The sequence below is a fragment of the Cololabis saira genome, chromosome 17 (assembly GCF_033807715.1).
Source record: "Cololabis saira isolate AMF1-May2022 chromosome 17, fColSai1.1, whole genome shotgun sequence".
NCBI classification, from domain to species: Eukaryota; Metazoa; Chordata; class Actinopteri; order Beloniformes; family Belonidae; genus Cololabis; species Cololabis saira.
Window position 1 is genome coordinate 22,478,194 of NC_084603.1, and position 20,205 is coordinate 22,498,398.

A 20,205-nucleotide genomic window follows, 5' to 3' on the forward strand; every position below is an offset into this window, starting at 1 on the left:
TGCATCCAGATGCAGGATGAGGCTCTGAAACTACAAGTTAGAGTAAGTGAGGACATTTTGGGTTTTGAATGTACAAGTTCATTAAAGGTCATTTAAAAGTATATTTTGCACTGAGATATTTAAGAATGTACATTAAAGTTAATTCATGGTGTTGATTAAATTATTTCATGAAGTTTACAGAGCTAAAACTTTATATGTATTGTAAAATGTGTCTGATAAGATGAGGAGAGTGGCTTAAAAATTTATTCATGTTAATTAATTTATTTTATTTCCTGTTTACCTAGGAATAGGCCACTACTGTTGTTTGTTAGTGTTTGGTTTTGATTTGTTTTTATTTTGTTTCATTGGTTTTGCTTATTTGAGACTGAGATATTCAGAGAGACAAGAAAGAACTTATTTTCATTTTTTATTTTGACTGTTACAAAGAACATTTCTCTCAAAATTAGAAAATTAATACTGTGCTCGTTTGAGGGCAGTCGGGGTAATAAAGATCCTACTAAAAAAATATTTTTGTGTCCGGTCTCCTCCCTCATTGACCTGGCCACATTTAGTTTGACTTTTATTTCAGACAGTATGAAAGCAATATGGTTCATGTTTTGTCTAGTGAACTTAATTTAATTTGTTGGCATATTTCCATTCCTGCGTTTAAGACCTGCACCACATTCCAGTGGAAGCAGGCGTAATCATGAACCAATTCAATGCATATGTAGAAGTTTTAGCGTATAACAGACTGTAAGCCTGAGCTTAACATCTGCGATCCCTGATCCCTCAGACAACACTGTTTTAGGAACTGGTTTTCGTCAATAGCTGATGTAACCACATGGACATGAGTTACTTTAGGAAGCTACTGTCAAGACTACAATACAGTGTTATAAAATCAATGTAAAGTCAATCAATTAGTTCTTTCTTTTCTGATCACCCCAACCCCAAAGATTAAAGGGGACCTATTATGACATTTAATGTCTATTTTAAACAGGCCTTGAATGTCTTAAAAACAAGCTTTTGATTGTTTTTTCTATATAAATTAGAAATTCAGCCTCTGGGCCATGTCTTTATCTTTACCGTTTCTAACCTCATTCTCTATGAGGGATTCTGAGTGGGTAGGGAGGCTATGATGGTGAGGCACTGTGCTGATTGGCTGCCTGAATGACGCGATACACTGATATGAAAAAATGGCGGAAGCTCCGGCCGGCGGAGTTAAGCCTGAATTATGGTTCTGCGTTAAATCGACGCAGACCCTACGCCGTAGGCTCTGCGTTGGTTTAACGCGGAACCATAAATCAGCCTTTACACCGTGTCATGCATGCGATGCAAGCGAGCGTCAGCAACAAAATCAATTCCATTGCTTTATTTTCTATTGGACTGTCCTAACTGGCTGCAGCAACGCAGCGACGCAGCGATGCAGCGCTGCGCAGCCGTGGCGCGCCGTTTTGAGCTAAACATTTGTCGGACACCCTGCTTCTATTTTCTTCCTGTCGCTCACGTTGAAAGCCGATTGAAAGAGCTGTAGGAAACGGCCACGGATGGGGAACGGCTGATCCAGTTAGTTGAAATGAGAAGTTATCTCAAATCAAATCAAATCAAACTTTATTTATATAGCACTTCTCATACACATAATGCAACACAAAGTGCTTAACATAAAACAAATAAACATAAAACTTATTAATGCCCCCCCCCTCCCCCCTCCCCGCAGACACAAGCACACTACAATTCACCTAGGTTATACACACAGACACACACACAGACACACGGTGCAGACATGGCTAGGCACAGAGGATCCAAGTGAGGAAACGGTAACAGGGAGCCGTCCACGCCAGGAGGTCTCATAGCCCGCAGCTACAAGGGTTATGAGACCATCCCATCACAGAGACCATCCCGGCCCGGACGGATAGAGGAGTCCACACCACAGCGGTGAAGCCGTGGTGCAGAGCTCCACAACCATCCAGGCCAGAACCACCCCCAGGACGACCCCCTGCAGGCCAGAGTCACTCCCAGCATGGAGGCTCCCCATGAGGAAACACTGGAGATAAAAGCTGCAAGAAAGCAGGATAAGATACACTAAAAGAGTTTAAAAGAGTATAACATAACATAAAATCCTAAAAGTATGTCTAGAAAGCAAGACATTAAAAACCAAAAGAATAAGACAGTAGAATGTATAAAATAGACCATAAATAACGACTAAAATATTTAGATAAAACATGAGATTAAACAAAAATAAAATATGATAAAAAAGGATAAACTAAGTATAAAACAGAGCAGTAAGATCCAATAAAAATAAGGGCGAGCATAAGAAATTTAAAAGAGTTAAATGAGTCAGTTAAAAGCCTGATTAAAGAGATGGGTCTTGAGCCTCTTTTTAAAAACATCAACAGTCTCTGCGGCCCTGAGGTTCTCCGGGAGGCTGTTCCACAATCGGGGACCATAAAAACTGAATGCCGCCTCCCCGTGTGTCCTCTATGATTCCTCCTCATTTCACTACAAAAACCTCAATAAAGTGGCAGCTGCTGGAGGGAGATGGACAGAGAGCGTCCGATGTCACGCAGTGCGATGCGATAGTCGGACGCTCGCATGCAGTTACACGGTTTTATAGTTGTGGGCGTGGTTTCACGCATCGGAGGCCAACCTCTGCTCCTGTCGTGACGTCACGACAGGAGCAGAATCTGAACGGCTCGTAGAAGTCACATGACACTGGTAGGCTCATCCGGGCGGCTGTACAGACACTGCAGAATTTGGTTGCTTTCCTCCTTCTCTGAGTTGGCAGGCTGAGGGGAGACCACTTTATAAATGTTAAAGCAAGAAAAAACGTGTTTTTCATAATAGGTCCCCATTAAGTTGGTTTAGTCCAGCTCCTCTCACACGCAACAACCTGCCTTTGATCTTGGTTTATTAGAGCAGAGACAAGTGACTTTGACCTTAATCGTAGTCAAAAACATACTTCACATTAAGCACACATGCTGAATAAAGCTATTTGGCCCGCTGACTCAAATAATAAATTACTTGTAAGTAGAATCAATGCAGAACTGATGTGTCAGTCAAGTGAATCAACTGTGCCAGCCGGTTAACTTGGACAGATAACTTGTTCTGACAGCACTTGGCTATGTATGATGGTGAAGAAACTTAATCAGATTCAACAGTTTTAATCGCTATAAATGCTGCCATCTCTCACTGGTTATGAGTCAGAAAAAACAGAATAAACGACTCTAAAACATCACATTATTTTGGGGGGAAAGGAAAACATAGAAAATCTGTAATGATTATAATTTATTCCTCTTTTCCAGCGGCATGCACATGCAGGTGTGTGAACTAATGATACAGGGAGGCTCAGTGTTTCTGTCTTTCTGAAAAATGTCCCACAGCCAATTATGGCTTCTTGGGTTAGAAGGCTATACTAAAGGAAAATAATTTTATAAAGCACATAAATAATGAACTCTCATGTCAAACATCTGCTTTGGTGGTTAAGACATGAGACACCACTCATGTTTTGCAATTCAGTCTTTCAAATCTACACTAAAAAAAGAGAAAGTCTCGCTACTAAGATTTTATTAAAACTCCTAACAAAAAGTTTGGTCATGGCACATTTGCTTTTTGGGATTTAAAAAAAAAAATTTTGATAGAGGGAGGCGTTTTTTTTTTTCTTTTTACATTTTTTTTTTCTCACAATTACCAAAGATCATTGGGTTCATAGGCTGTACTTATGGAAATGAATTAAGTACTAATATAAGTAAAGGAACCTAATACAAAAACCATTGTACAAATTTAGTCAAGATAGTTTTGCTAACACTTTTTTTTAAGTGCATTTGATGTGCATTTGAAACAAATATTCAGTTGACACTGGCATGTATCATTTTGTTTATTTATTTGTTCATTTTTTTTATTTTAACAAGTATTTTGATGCTACTTTTTGCTCTCAGCATTCATGTTAAAATGCAAACATCTACAGCTCTAGGTAGGGTGTTATAACTGCTTCAGTTGGTCGTGTTGAAGGACTCTGTAACTAAAACCGTTGAAGCTTTATTCTTATACCCACTTAAGACACTTTAAATAATCTCTTTCTTAACTTTAGTACTTGTATGCACAGTCCACTGTTATGGAAATAGTACAAATGATGCCTTGAAATAGCTTTTTAAATTCAAAATGTGCTATAGCACCTCAGCAGTTGATATTAGAGATGAGATTAGAAAAGACGATGTTATGGTTTTGATAGTTCCTATTTTATTTTGAAGCCTGTGTCTTTGTGTTTGAGTTCTGTCTTGACTTCCCTGTGTCCCATCTGCCCTGATTGGCTGCACCTGTGTCTCGTTAACCCTTCTGGGTATATCTGGTCTTGTTTTCCCGTTGCTAATAGATCCATGGTTGCTCCGTGCTGGTCCGTAGTGTTTCCTCCCTCTGTGATTTCAGGTCTGGTTTTTTGTCGGCTTTCATGTTTGTTTGGTCAACCCTGCTCTACAGCGCTTTTGGTTTTGTTTTGGGGATAAATAAATCACCCTTTTTGAAACTCCTGCCTCCTGATCTCTCCTGCGTCTGTGTCCTAACCAACCTCCAACAGATGAGACTTTATTGGAAATTTGTGCGTAATCACAGCTCAAGAACAAAAAAAACAGAAGAGTAAGCAAAAAAGATTAGATAAAGATAAAAGATAAGATAAAAGATACAACATTACAGCGGTAGTTAGTGTTATGCATTAGAGCATCTCAGCAGCATATCAGTACACTGAGGGGAACAGCAAAACAGAAGGGAGCGACTGGTCAGCCAAGTGTGATGCAGAAATCAGATAACTGAAATAGTTGAGACAATGTAAGGGGGATGTCATATAATAGACATAAAACCAAGATTTCTCAATTCACAACTGATCAAAAAAATAGTTACATGTATAATTATTCTCATGAAATCTCATATACTGTGTTTTTGTTAAGAAGAGAGATTCAGAGTTAAGTGTTTAATTATTCCAAGTATACAGTACACAGTGATGTGTGTTATTTACTTCATATAAAAGGACTGTCTGGCTTTGAATTTGAGACATGTTCAATTGTGTTGAAGAGAAAATGAACATGAAGGAGGTTCAAGTAGCCTGCAACTAAATGAGACCACATCATGTTTTGATTACATTTTCAAATAAACATTATTACAATAATTATTTAGTGAGGTATTTTTGGATTTTATAACAACCTCCGTCTGACTAATCCAGACAAATCTGATGGATGGTTCTGGTTTAACCCAAAAATTCAGGTGGTATAAAAAAAATAGAAAATGAGCTTTGAATCGTTTTTTTTCTTCTTGATTTTGGGTTGTACAACCAAATGAAGATAAACAAATATGAACTTAATGAAATAATTTCTGTTAAAAGGTGCCTAAAATCACCATTAGAACAGAAATACAAGTTTATCTGGAAGGCACTGTATTATATTGTATCTTGGCCAAATATGTAAAACAACCCCCCCGGCAAATAAACAAAAACAAAATAAAATCCTGTTTTCACAGGATGTATCCAATTCATTTCCCAAATCCTATACTTGTGATCCGAGGTGAGAACAATAAAACCAGGAACCCCGAGAAGCAATACTTTTCTATGGAGGTAATACTGTGTTACAGTCCTACAGTATGCATCTATAAATAATTCAGAGCAAACAACAGATTGAATATAATATACGGCTGTAGTGTTTTATCTGGGCTTCCTGGCAGCTTGAATGAATGCAATATGTCTGTTATCAAGCAGACTAAATAAAACTGGCCTAATGTTTATAAAGGAGGAGAGAAAATAACCCATGCTGGTGAGCAAAGGCCTTATCTTCCCATAGCATCTCTCCGTGTTTCTCCATCTGTCCTCCCTCATTTTCCATGTTTTATTACAGTAATCTGGACCATCTTGACTCAGCCTCCAAACCCAGACCCCGACCACTGTGCTGATCCGTGTAAATGTTGCTTGCTCTACAGAGGAACTTGATAAGCAGCTAGAAAAAACACAGGCAGCTACACTTGACACAAAATGCATAGAATCCGTTGACCTGTGACGCTTATTACACAATCAATACGCTTGTGTTGTACCTTTTCTCTTCTAGATGCTGGGTTGCAGCCGTAAAAGACCAGTGTGGGGGTTGTCTCATTAATGTAGTTCTGTGTTTATTCTAAAGAGCTTAATATAAACATGTAAAGTACAAGACAATCAGTTATTATTCCTGATCTTATAAACACTAGGCAAAACAAATGTACAGAATGAATCAAGTTTAACTCACACTTTCCTACAATCATCATGTCTTAGTAATTCATGTGGCTTTATGCTTTTGTTTTATTCTAATCATATTCCATATGGTATATATAGTCATAACCCAACAACCCTAAAAATATGAGCAACAGAATTATGCAATCTGTTCACCTAAGTGAAAAACACTACCGCTACTTTTCCTAGTAACAATCCACTTAAATGGTTTGAAATACATGCTCGTAAGAGACAAAAAGTCTTCACAAGCACACTCAACTGCCATTTGGAAAACACTTTGGGATTTTTATTTTTTTTTTGGTTTCTCTTCAGTATTCCTCCTCCGCAACCTATCAGTGCAAATATATAATTTTTACAGCTCTTACAAGGTGGGCGGAAAACACACAAGAATATGCTTTTGCTTCCTGCTTAAACCAAAGCTCTCCTATCATATCTGGTTGTGAAGGAAACAATGGGAATACAATTATCTGTTTATTTACATTCCTTTCATAAATCTCTAAATGCCCTTAGATAAGTCTTTATAGCGCACATGCGGAGTATCTCTCATACTGTTATGCGACACTTGCAGCAAAAAATAAATGCTGCGCTGTATATACTTCTAAAATCTCACAAAAAAAGAGATTGGAAAAGTCTTTTTGCAGACAAAGCTACAGTAGTAATGAAACATGAGCCTTTGCTATATTTTTTTAAGTGGTTACTAATATATTTGTATTTATATATTATATATTTATAACTGTCTGAAGGTCTTCCAACTTACTGAATCCTTGCGCGTCTCAGTGAAAGACCTAACCTAACCAGAGTGTAATTCAGCCTCCCTCAATGATGGTTAGGATCAGTTTTAGCTCTATTGTGACCCTGAACAGGCTGAATCAGATATGCAACCCTGTTTGACTGTTTCAATAAAGAATTCAGATCAACCACTAGGGGTCTCTTTTCCTGCGCATTTGCGTTAAACTGATGCAAGTAAGTTTTAACAGGAGTTTGAGCATGATCTTTAGCTCAGGGACACATGTAAATGACACATGTAAATTACTCTACTCACTAATTCTGATAAGATGTAACATCATTTTGGTCCATGCGTCTCAGTTCTTCTGCATTAAAGACTAGCAGAAAATACAGTACTTTGGAGTGTATTGCTTATTCATCAGGATCATTACAGCGTGCGCAATATCACACAGTAAACTTTAGCAGCTCATAGAGGTTATTAGGACATCCTGTCTTGTAACTTTATGTAACTTCCTGTAAAGTGACAGTGCATGTCAGTATTGATAATTCAAGCTGCTCTAGATGGTTGAGGTAAATCCTTACATCAGCTCTCACATACATTTGAATGCCAACAGCATTCAGTAACTGTTTTTTATTTATTTATTATAGTGCCTAAATTATATTTTTTTGGTGGAAGTGAAATACATTTTGGACATAAAACTTACATGTAGGCTGTCCTGACTTTGTAAAGTTAAAACTGATATCTCATAGTACTTCTGGTTTCCATCCACTTTAACTCTGGATGAGCTGAACCTCCTCCTTCATCCTCCTTGTATCACTTGTGCACGGCTGCGAGTGATACTTGACACGTTCCAGTTAATCCAATACCATGTCAAAGAGCTGCTAAGTTAGCCACATGCTAACCAACAGCACAATTGGTCCAATGTGACCTAATTGAATAATCATTGTCAGTGGCTAAAGGAGATTATAGTGTGGCGCTGCTGGATTATACTGCTGCTAGAGGCTTTAGGTCTAAGGGAAACTGTACAAGTGGCTGTTTTTTTTTTGCATAGAAAGAGTGTGAACGTGAAATATGAGATGACATCCTGTCTTCTACAAAGTAAATAGTTCTTTGTGTGTTTTAAAACAAATGCAGCTATAGCCTAACTGTAAATACTGCGCTGGAAAAACAAATACTTTCTGCACATTTTGGCAGCGTCTGATGTAGCCTTCCTTTCACATGTCCTCCAGCGCGACTGAAAGGAAGAAACGGGACCCTCAGAGTTGACCTTTTGAGATTAAAGCTGGTTGATTCAGAAAGTCAATTTATTTGGTTGGAAGCTGTTTAAAACTATATTTTCGCAATTTAATGACTATAGGTGGAAGTAAAGAGCCAGATTTATCATCAAGCCTTTGCTAGACTTGCAGTTGTTGATGTTTGTAACGTGTCTGATCAGAAAGTGGTGGTTTGTTTTATTGTAATTTCCCTGAAATGCATTCCGATACTTCAACAAAAGGCAATACACCCTTGCTCTGAAAGATGAAAAAGTATGTGCTCTTATGTTTTGGGAAATTTAAACAAGCAGGTAAAGCAGAGTGCATGAGTGAAATGAAACAGGATCAACTTCTGAGTTTGGAGAAAATGGAGTGGTGTGTTTGGGATAATATAGATGTTGCATCATTTCAATAAATGGCTCGGAGACCACATTGGATGAAAGCTGAACAGAGTTGACAGAGTTTTATACTGTTATTACATGTCTCCTTTTCTCTTTTGATGTGTCTTTTTATCCTATATCTCATGTGGACCAGAGTCGACAGGCCTTTCGCAAAGCAACAGGCTCCTCTATAAAGAAGTGATTAATCTTCAGTTTTCTCTTATGTGGATATTAAAGATCAACGTCAATGGTGCAGGGTATTTTTCCAACAGTTTTAATTATACCGTCTTTGACGGGTATTAAGTTATCTAATTTACAGACAAAGAGGAAGAAGGAGGAACCTTCTGAGGAACAACTCACACATATCCTACTGAATTAATTTTGTTAATTCATTCACTGCATTTCAGATCAAAGACCCATTCAGGCCATTTGTCTGTCACTGTGGGACAATTTGCCATGGTTACCTTTTCAGAAACTCCATGTACTCCGTGTGCTTAATGAGACCCGTCCTCATCATGATCGTCTGAAAACATTGTCGGTCAATGGCCCAGAGCTTCACGTTTGTTAGAGCTGGAAAAAAGATCAAACAAAAGCAGCGTCATCAAAGACTATTTATATCCTCAGAAAATCTGACCCACACAGTGGTTCACACAGTCTCTGCATAAAACATGGCATGCAACAGGATTATATTTTGTGCACGTTACAAAATTAAGGAAGTCAAAAGGAATCTAAGAAAGAATAATGATCTCATTGGTATCATAGTGTGTGAAATGTGTTCAATTGAAATAAAAACCACTGACGTCACTGCACAGAGGTTAGGGGGAAGAAATCCATTAACCTTTAACACTAGTTACTCCAACCTCTAATCTGGCCTGCAGTGCAAAAAGGAGCCATTCAGAACCATTATGTTCTACCCTGTAGTTGAAGTTAATTGGCATATTTTGGAAAATGCTGCATAACTGGCCTGCTTCAAGTCATGCTACAACATTTTAATTGGACCAGGGTCAGGAATTCGACTTAACCATGCCATTTTCTTTTAAATTAGTTTCAGCCCTTGAGTTACTCTTTGTCCTATGAACAATTATCAAAATGTCTGATGGAAAGTTTTGTTAGAAATTACAGTTACTATGTTCTTCTGTGCAATTTCCTGCTACGATTTAGAATTAATTGTTCTCACCATGATTGTAATCTGTGCTTGGCCCGAGGAGACAATACCAAACTATAATTCTCTACACATGGAGCAGTTGGAAGTTAAAGTGCTGGGTTTTTTGTTTGATTTTCTTTTACACCTAGGTTTAATATTATGTTTTGTCGGTGCATCATCTTGAGCATCCATGCATGAATCAGTTTAAATGAATCTATTTTGTAAATGTATTTTTATTTTGTGGTATCTGTAAAATGTTGTCAGTGTCAGAGTTGTCCATTATTTATTGCTTGATGGCATTCAACACTTCTTTCTAACCTCTTATTAACATGCACACATTTTTACACCAATCTTTGCAGATTAACATTTAAAACAATTTGGGAAAAATCTGATCCAACTTTTCAATTTTTCTTCCAAACTCTTAACCATTGCAGGTCCAAGTCCTCCAACTTTCAACCTTTTGGTCTTTTCTGTCAACAGTATTTTCTCCCTTGATGCCTTTTTTTTGTTTTTTTATCAAAAGACGTTTCACCTCAATAGTTTGCTGTCTGGATGAGCAGAGCCTATTGAAAACCAGACCATGTGAGTTTTCATGAGAGCAATGTAACCCACAGCTAAATATCGTTTTTTTTTTTTATTTCCCCATTTTTTGAGAAGAGGCAAGAAATAATACAAAAAAAATTATCCGTAGCCGAGTCAAATTACATAATGATTGTCAGAATTCAATACTTCATTTTGTTAGCAACAGTTTGCAGTAATTATGGTCACTGCGTGATCCACATCATTACATAATTATATTTTCTGGAAGAAAATTTCAAATTCACTGCATCGGTCTTTAGCAATGAGAAAGAAAATGTGAGAAAATAACTGCAATTTGTCCACAGACAAATTCTAAAAGTAACCAGGGTGACTTCCAAGCAGGACACACTTAAAAGAGACATATTATGATTTTATGAGTGAGACACAGGTCAGACACTTGAATCCTTTCCCCCCTCTTTTAAAATCAGTGTTATAGCTGTGTGACACCTGCTCCCGAGGTCCAGCTACCAGCAGGACGATGTGATGTGGAGGTGCCTATAGTGAGGCTGGTTAATTCTACTCTTCACTCATGATGCCACAGTGCCCTGCAAGGCTAACTGGTTTACTGAGAGAGAAGTTATCAGACCTAATCACAAATAAAGTGTCAGGGTGTGCAGCATTTGGGGGTCGGAGTAGCCCTCAACACAAACGTTTAAAGAAAATGTTATGTTTTTCCCCTAATATCTCCCTTTTTTAATAAATCAAAAACACACAGAGCCAGTGGGATTTTACTATGTCAACACAAGTTGGTGCTCTCCACAGGGATGTGATTTTGATGTCTTTGATGTAATATCTTGCACCATTTAGGTCAGTAAGGATATGCATGAACCCATGTGTGCACACAGTAAAAATGGTCTATATGCACACACGTGCAGCTGATACCACAAATCTTCTCTCAGCAGACCAAGAGTTTGGCAGCACTTTTAAATCAGGCCGAACCACAGGAGAGGTGCCCTCGTTACAGAGAATGACACTGTTTTTACTCAGAGACACTTTCCTGGAGTAGAAACCCCATAACACACGGCGTGCCACAAAAGTGTACACAGACACAAATCTTAGAAACAGATATTTACAGATCCTGTTCAAGCACACACAGATAACAGAAAGACACTGCTATTTTTATCAGTAATCTACATGTGTTGCCTTGTGCACATATATAGAAATAAACAAGTGAAATCCCAGCCGCACTGTGGATTATATCACTGTTGCCACAGTCCTAACATTTCTGTTCCACAGTATTGCATGTCTCTTCATCCTCGCAAGCCTTGCGAAGGTGTTATTAGTTTCAGCCATATGTGGATCTAGTTATGTCTTATCTAATCAAAAAGGCTACTTCTGGTGCTATGATGTGGAAAATGGGGACAAATTACTCCAATGCAGACTGCACCCTCAACAAATCTTGTGTATAGAAATAGGTCTAAAGAGAAAAAAGGATTTGGCCCAGAAGCAACAACAGTGGGAGGTTAGACATCACTGTCCACTATAAAGTGTGCAATGGGGTGTTTAGAAAGCAAGTGGGAGCATAGGGCACTGGGAAATAAGATACTGGTATGTTGTGAGTCTTCAGGACATTCCACCAGACAGACGTATTATAGGGAGATCTCACGAAATTGCAAAGAGACTCTGGGAACTAGTTAGTCTGTGCTGAGGCTGCAGATGAATGCCTTAATGCTCATGGGTTACTAACCATTAACTTCACAGCTTTCTGGAGGGATACGGCACGATAGACGGCTGGAGAAATGAAGGATGTCATCTGGTAAAGGCTTTCAGAAATTGGGCTGTGTGTTGTTTCTATCATCATTTGGGGTTTCATGAGTGTTCTGAGCACTGTAAATGCATGACCCCGGAAAGCCACAAGTGCATGTTATGTGTATGGAGGATAGAGAGCCCAGTCTGATAGCCACCTGGCAATAAGAGCTGCTGTTACATCTGAGTGCCATGTTGCTGTTGCTCCTACAAGATCATAGTTAAGATGCTCACCACAGGCGAGCAGTGCAGAAAGTCTTTCTAATACCTGGATGAAGCTGTGAAATGGTACAAATAAAGCAAATAAAGTTGGTTTGAGAAGCTCTCTCATATCTGTCAGTTGTTTATTTGATTTGATTTGATTTGATTTGTTTATTTGCACAACATAAAAAAGGTACAAACGTTGAAATGAACATAAAAGCATGAAAATATGTGCAGGTGAGAAAGGAAGCCCTAAATGGGCTTATTCAAAGTTCTCACCAAGAAAATACATTATATTGTAATAATAGCAAGAACAAAAAACAAAAAACAGCGTTCCAAAAAGATGGATATTTACAAACAAACAATTTCTCAGTTGAATGAGTGCGTGTGCTTGCATGTGAGCATGCACATGTGTGTTTGTATGTGTGTGTGTGTGCGTGTGTATGTGCACGTGCAGAAGTGAGTCCACATTAAGTGGAAGCACTTCTAGACGCTTGATCCATAAGGCTGGTCTTCAATCTCTGTTTAAAACTACTAATAGACAGTGAGGATTTAGCAATAAGTATATGAGAGTTCCAGAGTGAGGCACCTCTGTCTTTGATGGAGAACTGACTGCTATTGGTACGACTGAATGAAGAATGGAGATCCTCAAATTGTCTGGTATTATAGTTATGAATTTGTGAATTGGTCTTAAAAAAATCTTTGAAAGTACTTGGAAGCATATTTGCAAGATAAGTGCATTTGTAAATGAAAGCACATGATTGGAGAATGTTAATATCATAGATGGATAATAAATTAAATTTTTTAAACAAAGGGGCAGATGGGGCCAAATAGGAAGCAGAAGTAGCTATTCTTACAAACTTCTTTTGAGTAATAAGTAATTTGTGTAAATTTGATGAATATGTACTTGCCCAAACAATGTTGCCATAAATTAGATATTTGCACTCAGAGGACTATTAAAGAATGACATTTGAGCAGACTTTGATGGAAAACAGTGATCAAAATACAATCTACAACTTATTGTCACTTTAGAGTATTATAGATTTGTAATAGAGCATACTTTTACTTCACACAGGTCGTCTTGCCATTCTCAATGCAAATTTTCTCTGAGCCAAACCACAGCGACTAATGGAATATATTATTCTTTTCTAAGCTTTTAACTGGCAAGTCTCATACAGAATTGTTACGCTGCTTTAGACTTACTCCGCCTGAACTGCATACATCCACTGCACCTCCTGGTAGTCAAACTGTCTGACTTCATCAGTATCATGCTCTACTCTGTATTCTTGGAGGTCTTCTCCGCTCCTCTCTGCTTCATGAATTCCATGTGCCACTTGGAACAGGAGGAAGGTCCCAGAACAGGAGCAAACTGTCCTAAATCAATTAAAATGAATATCTAGCAGAACTGGAGGTTATAAGACTTATAGTATAGCAATTTCACTGACCAGCAATGACTGTTCCCATGATGCCTTGAAATATAGGTGCAACTTTTTGACACCAAATTTAAGCTAGAATTTTAAATGCGTGGGAAAATCACCCATTACAACCCAAGCAGGATAAAGTGATCAGATTTTTGTCCACAACAATCGAGAAAATAGAGAACACCTTCAACAACAATCGCATAGTTAGCTACTTTATTGACTGTTTCTATGGACAGTGAAGTGATAAATAGTATTTCCACAATAATAAAGCCTGTTAAATTTTGTAAGGTATTATACCAATTTACGCAACAGCAGACATAGACACAGTAATAAAGCCGCACGTCACCAGGCTTTGGTTTTAATGTCAACATCAGGTAAATTAAATACCACTTTCAGCTACACAGCTGCAATAATGTGGGAGGTAACACTAGTTCTTTTTTTAGTGCATACTGTAAGCAGCTTTAATTGGGCGACTTTCCGCTACGGAAAGTTACGGACGTTTAAGTTATATGGTTTAGACAGCAATACTGGCCAAAAACTAAACAGCCTTGCTTAATGGAAGGTGAGTTGCGTTCAAAATAGTGCTGCTTGTGAACAGGTACTGAGCCAAGCACTGGTTTACAGCAGTTTCCAGTACCCACTTCTACAGCAGTGCCACCTTCGCAAGCACCAAAACAAGTTAATCATCTTTGCCTATTAGTGGCTTTTATTTTTACAGGACTGCTTCATTGCGCTATAATGTGCTCTAAAGTTTGATTGAAACCTTTTACACATCTACTTTAATTTGCATATGATCTACTACAGTACAATGTGATTGTTTTCTCTTTATAATCTGATCATGCCAGTTTACTCCAGAAGCTACAGGTCGGGAAGGATCAAAACCTTTCGCATGACTGGGACATGAATTTTTTTGATTATTTTTTTGAACGTCATCGGTTTCAATGGGGTCTCAAATTATCCCGGTTGTTTTAAAATAACTTCAGCTGACGTCTAAAGGACCTGCAAATTTGCACAGCAGAAAACCTTCACTTTTATCCAGCACACTGCAGGGCTGCTCGAAAGTGGTGCTCAAAGATTAGATCTATTTCAGCCAGTGAAGTGTGCAAAAGCCTTGCAAGGAGCCCTGCATCCTCTGATGAAAAGAAAAAACATTTGTATAAACCACCTGCCCAATGTACATCTGCATGAAAATAGTACTTGACAGAAAATATATGCTCCATTTTCCCGCTCCCTTTCTCTGAATCCATCAGTCAGATAATCAGTTTTTTATTATCTGCTAGCTGCTGCGCCCACTTTTATGACATTACTGCTGAGGTAATCACATCATGTCGCGAAGAAAATGTGTTGCAAAACCTTGGAAGTAGCAACAAACATGCATCTTTGGTATGATGATATTAGAAGGTGCATGGCTGTAAATTATGATTAATGACGACTAACCGGAGGTTTGCCAGCTCTGAGTAGTAGAGTATTCTGCATAAGCGTTTTTAAACCAGGGATTTTGCAGTGTTGGGGTTTAAGGACATTGACATTTATTTGTAAATATTTTTCCACATGTTCAAACTGTCAAGTTGCCTGTTAATAAACGTTTTTTATTTTACTTTTTGTTTTTTATTGCAATAAATAAAAGAAAATCAAACAATCTATAAAATCACTGATATTAGATCAACACTTGGTTGTTGTTGTTGTTGCATGGCAGGATTTGTTCTAATGACTGCTGTCGTTGATTTCATCTGGGAAAAACCCGCATTAGGCGGGTTTTCACTAGCGGGAGTTACGGGTAAATTTTTCAGGCCTGAGCCGGTTGCGCTTGTTTCCATTACCAGGGACAGCGCTGTAACGTGGCCTTCAGGAACCTTTACGGGGCCAAAAAACGGCCCTGTAGTAGGACTGGGCCATTTTTTCGGCCGAGAGGGGCTACCTGGTGGGTGGTCTCTGCTGATTGGGTATTCTAAAAGCAGGGAATTACATTCAGCCCTCTCAGGTGAACTTAAATCATGTGACCACAAATCATACATTTTGACCAGAGACCTTTTGCTACAAGTGCATCTGATGAAATTGGACATTATTCGAAAAAAACTATGGATGGGCCGATGAGTGGGTTCAGGTCTTGCTGTCATATTCCACCAATATAGAGGTCTTTTAATCTCAATCGCTACGACTGCGGTGTATGTTTAAAAAGAAAAGTAAGAAGCATCCGTTGTTAACGTGTTTCTTCTTCTTTTCATTTTTCTGCTGACCGTTTGCGAACTGCAAAAAATGAGCTGGTGTTCGGCGGTACTATATTTTTCCAGTCAAAGGTTCTTGTGTGGCGCTACACTGTAACGGAAACGCGGCAGCTGAAGGAGTCGAAGAAACGGTCGGCCCTGTTAGGTTCTTGTCTGGCAGGTTTACCCTGAACTCCCACTAGTGGAAACGCACCTATTCTTTCTTTCTTTTGAAACAAAGACTATGAGTTAATAATAATATTTGATGACTTTTATGTCTCGTGTCTATTGTCACTCACTAAGAAGATGTAAATAACTTATATCCACTCATAATTTATCAAAATGTACAAAGACATCCAAAATTAACACTGATCATTGACAGAGTATCGTTGTTACTGCCAGACATTTAATGTCAGAGGCCAACTCACAGGGAGGATAGCTAAACATGCGCCTCTAGCTTTTTTTTTTTTTGTCTCAGAGTCCTGGGCTTTACAACATCAGAACTTTACTACTTGCTCAATTTTTTTATTGTTAAAAAAAACCTCTGAACCTCCAACCACTATCATCTATTATAGCTCATCATAAACATACTGCAGTTTGGTCACTTTAAACAAATACTCCATCATCCTGCAAGTTTGCATACAGACAGGAACCTTGAAGTTTGCATATCAGGGGCAGAGAAGAAAAAGCTGTCTATTTTGAGCTTACGCAGCTGATTTATGAATGCAAAGTTATTATCATTTCAAACTCATATGGCGCTGTCAGAAGAGGAACTCATCATATGCTGTCTGACAGAATTTACTGAGGTCCCTTATAAACTACTTTCAGTAGCTGCTGTCTGCTGTTTTTATGGCAGATACTGTCACAGCTTAGTTCATATTAGTTGTACAACCATCATTTAAAGATCGCTCTTTAGGTTTAATTTGAGTACTCAAGCTCAAAGCACTCAACAGCATGGTGAAATAGTGGCAATAATTGTGATGCCGATGTTGATGTATGCCACTTGTAATGTTTATGATGTACACAGTATTTACCATGTCAAAATGCCAATATTACTCATTAGCAATAAAAACAGAGTGCAGCTGGCTGACGGGATGTCATCACTTTTTACAGCTCGTTGCTCATCAAGCAATTTACTGAAACAAATTAAATCTTGACCACATGATGGCTCAAAGAGGTTAAGGCTGTAAATCATTACATTTAATAATCAAAGGGGCTCTGAGAGTCAGACCCAAATGTCACAAAAATTAATCTTACAGTTACTGAGAAATGTCAATAAAATGTTAACTACATCTTGGTGTGCAAAGAAGGGGTCGTTACAATAGATCCCCAGGGGCACCTATGAATGTCAGGTGCCAATTTAATGGCCCCCCGATGAAATACTGTAGTTATTGTGATATGTTAGTCCAGACAAAGCAGCAGCCAACCGCTGGTTCCACAAAAAGTCCAACAAGCTGTAACTGCCATCCCAACAGCCATGAACTGATACACAGTAACAAAAACAAGATGCCTGCGAACAGGAAGGTTTTTCTCAAGTGCAATCATTTTTACACAAAAAGGCCATTTAAGCTGGATACGCCATATTTTCATTGACAAAGGATTACCTGAATGATACAACTCAACTACGGTAACAGATTTGTGGTTATAATGTAATGAGAGCAGTCTCATGGGTCACAGTAATTACAGTATGCTTGAGCTGTACTGACGGGCAGAAATAATGGAGGGTATTCATGTCGCAAGGCATACATAAAGATCATTAATATCATATAAATGAGAGAAATGGATATGCAAAATATTTTTTCATTATTTCATTAAGTAAGGACCTGTCCAGTGTGTACCATCCATCTTTAGCCTAAAGTAAGATGGGATTGGACACAGGAGATCCCTGTGACTCTGAAGAGGAAGAACCAGGTATAGAGGATGGATAGATGGCAATAAATAAGTTAATAAACAGTAACAGTTATAGAAGTGGACTTTAATGGCCTGACAAATTTTAGCTAGCCTGGACAGCCATACCTATTAACTCTACAGAAATTTACTCTTCAAATGGGTCTGGTATGCATTCCATGCACAGCCATTATGCACTGGTATAAAATGTACCAAACCAAATGCAATGGAGTCACAATTCAAAACAAGAAAGGTGGTTGCATGATTCCTAATAACACTTTGGATCAACAGGTTTTTCATCGCAATACTGTCAACAGTCACCGGTGTTCCTATGCAGCTCAAGCATTTTGGATGTCTTTTATTCATATGCTTTGTCTATGTCACATGGTTTGTTTCTCTTATTGGTTGTATTCCTATCCAGTGGCATCATGAGGCAGCTTCTTCTGCATCCTTTACAGCCCCCTGGAAATCAGAGTAGAATTAGCAGACTAATTACTTTAATCAAAGAGGAAGAAGATGGCTGGCTAATGATGGAATCAGAATGTTTGGGGTGTGAAAGGGAGAAACTTAAGAAAAGAAAAGACAGTCAAACTAAACAAACATCTCAAAGGTTTAATTTCATGGCAGTATGGTTTAACCGTGACATTAAAGATGATGACTGCTGCTTCTAGGTTGAGGGGAAAAAGGAAAACATGTTTCTGATTCTCTCCAGTTTTTGAACTCTGACAGCAAATTATCTTTTCAATATAAATTGCCTTCTCTGTGGTTTGTGAGATAAATTCAATTGTTTGTCGTCTTGGACATTAGACAATCAACAGAAACTATTTGCTAAGGAGGAAACCAGTCTGAATAACCTGATAAATTTCAGTCTGCCCGGCTGAAGAAACTCAAATGGAGGAAATGAAGTGTGATTGCTATTCATCAGCAGATGGGTATTTTTAGGTCCTGGTCCAGGTTGTTTCAAGTAACACTTTCTCCATATGCATGACCAGCTCTGCTCTACACTGAAATATGCTGAATTAGGGATTTGTCATGCAAATACCACAAGGCAAGGTAATGCAAGTTTATTTATATAGCACAATTCAACAACAGGGGGATTCACAGTGCTTTTTATTTTATGTTAATTTACTGCTGACAGCTTAACTTGTGTCATATCTACATTAAAATTACAACAAAGACAAGAGTGTCTCTCCTCCGCTGTCACAAAAACAGAGGATTAGTTGCCTGGCCACTGCTGTGTCATAAGGCCACCTGTCAGTCAACCGTAATGTTTTGTATCCTGCTGAGATTTAAACAAAAAACACATTTAAACCCCCCAAAAATAATTATTCTCCTGGCTGCTTTGCCTCAGTGATGAATACCAGCGTCCGTCTGTGTGAGAGCGACTGCCTGAATACCAGTGGTGAAAACAGCCAGCGCTGTTTGGAATTGCAATCTGTCTTTATTAGATTGATTTATTTTTCTTTATGAGACTTTAATTATTCTGGCAATAATCCTCTTCATGTTGCAGTTTCTGTTTCTGATAACAAAGAAATTAATTCCCTGAAACGCTGTAAGGATAATCATATAAACATTAACCAAACCTATGGGAGTGAAAGAGTTTAAAAATAGAGAAAAATATCACAATGTCTGCTTCTTCCCCTTTTTGGTCCTTTGAATAATTGCAACAATCAACTTGTAAGCAGCAGTATCAGTCAGCTGCTGACACATCCATGTTGTCACCTGTCTGCTTGAGCAACTGTTGTCAAGCAACTTGTAATTTGTTGCATGAAGTTTCATTGTAGATTACAGTTGTTCTGTTATAGCTGTTTTGATCAACCTGATTCCAAATGAGCTTTGATGCCATGGGAAATGTCAATAACAGCAGAATGCTTGCAGGTTATGTGAGGTTATCTAAAAATAGTCAGGTAAATAAGTAAAACAAAATAGAGAGACGGCACCATAAATAACATTGGAACTGGATTTTTAAACTGTTTTTTGAGACAAAGAGGTGACTTTTGAATTCGATCCAAGCTGTGCAGCGGCGCTAGGATGGGGACAGGTTTACGGTCGGGTTGCATCAGCTTTTGATTCAACAGCACAATGAAGGAGATAGATTAGGACAGCTGCTGCACTGAAAGCTCAGATACCGTCCCGTTCTTGCTTGATGTTGAAATGAATTGCAAATACTTGCATTCTGTTATCCATGGACATTTCAAACAGAACTTCTTTTTAACAAATTGCTTGTTTTCAGTAATTATTTTTGTAGACCCAAATGTATCCATCATGTTGTCGTCTCATCTTCATATGTCACTGGGAATAAACATTTATTAAACGTCTGATTTGCTGTGCAATTACTGATTTTTGGCTGCAATAACCCTTTCATTTTTCGACTCTGACTGAAAAGATGAGAAAACATTTTTTTTTGAGCGCCTCATTTTATCACTTATTACTGGAGTGGATGTATCTT

The 20,205-nt window shown here is 38.3% G+C and overlaps 1 protein-coding gene across 2 annotated transcripts in view; it reads right to left on the reverse strand.

Annotated features, from left to right (window-relative positions):
* The window catches only part of LOC133463243 (cGMP-dependent protein kinase 1), a 104,022-nt gene that overhangs the window by 33,866 nt on the left and 49,951 nt on the right, over positions 1 to 20,205 (reverse strand). For both annotated transcript variants that reach the window (XM_061744663.1, XM_061744662.1), the window contains exon 4: positions 9,039 to 9,144. In XM_061744663.1, the coding sequence (XP_061600647.1) occupies positions 9,039 to 9,144 (106 nt within the window). The remainder of the gene's footprint in view (positions 1 to 9,038; positions 9,145 to 20,205) is intronic.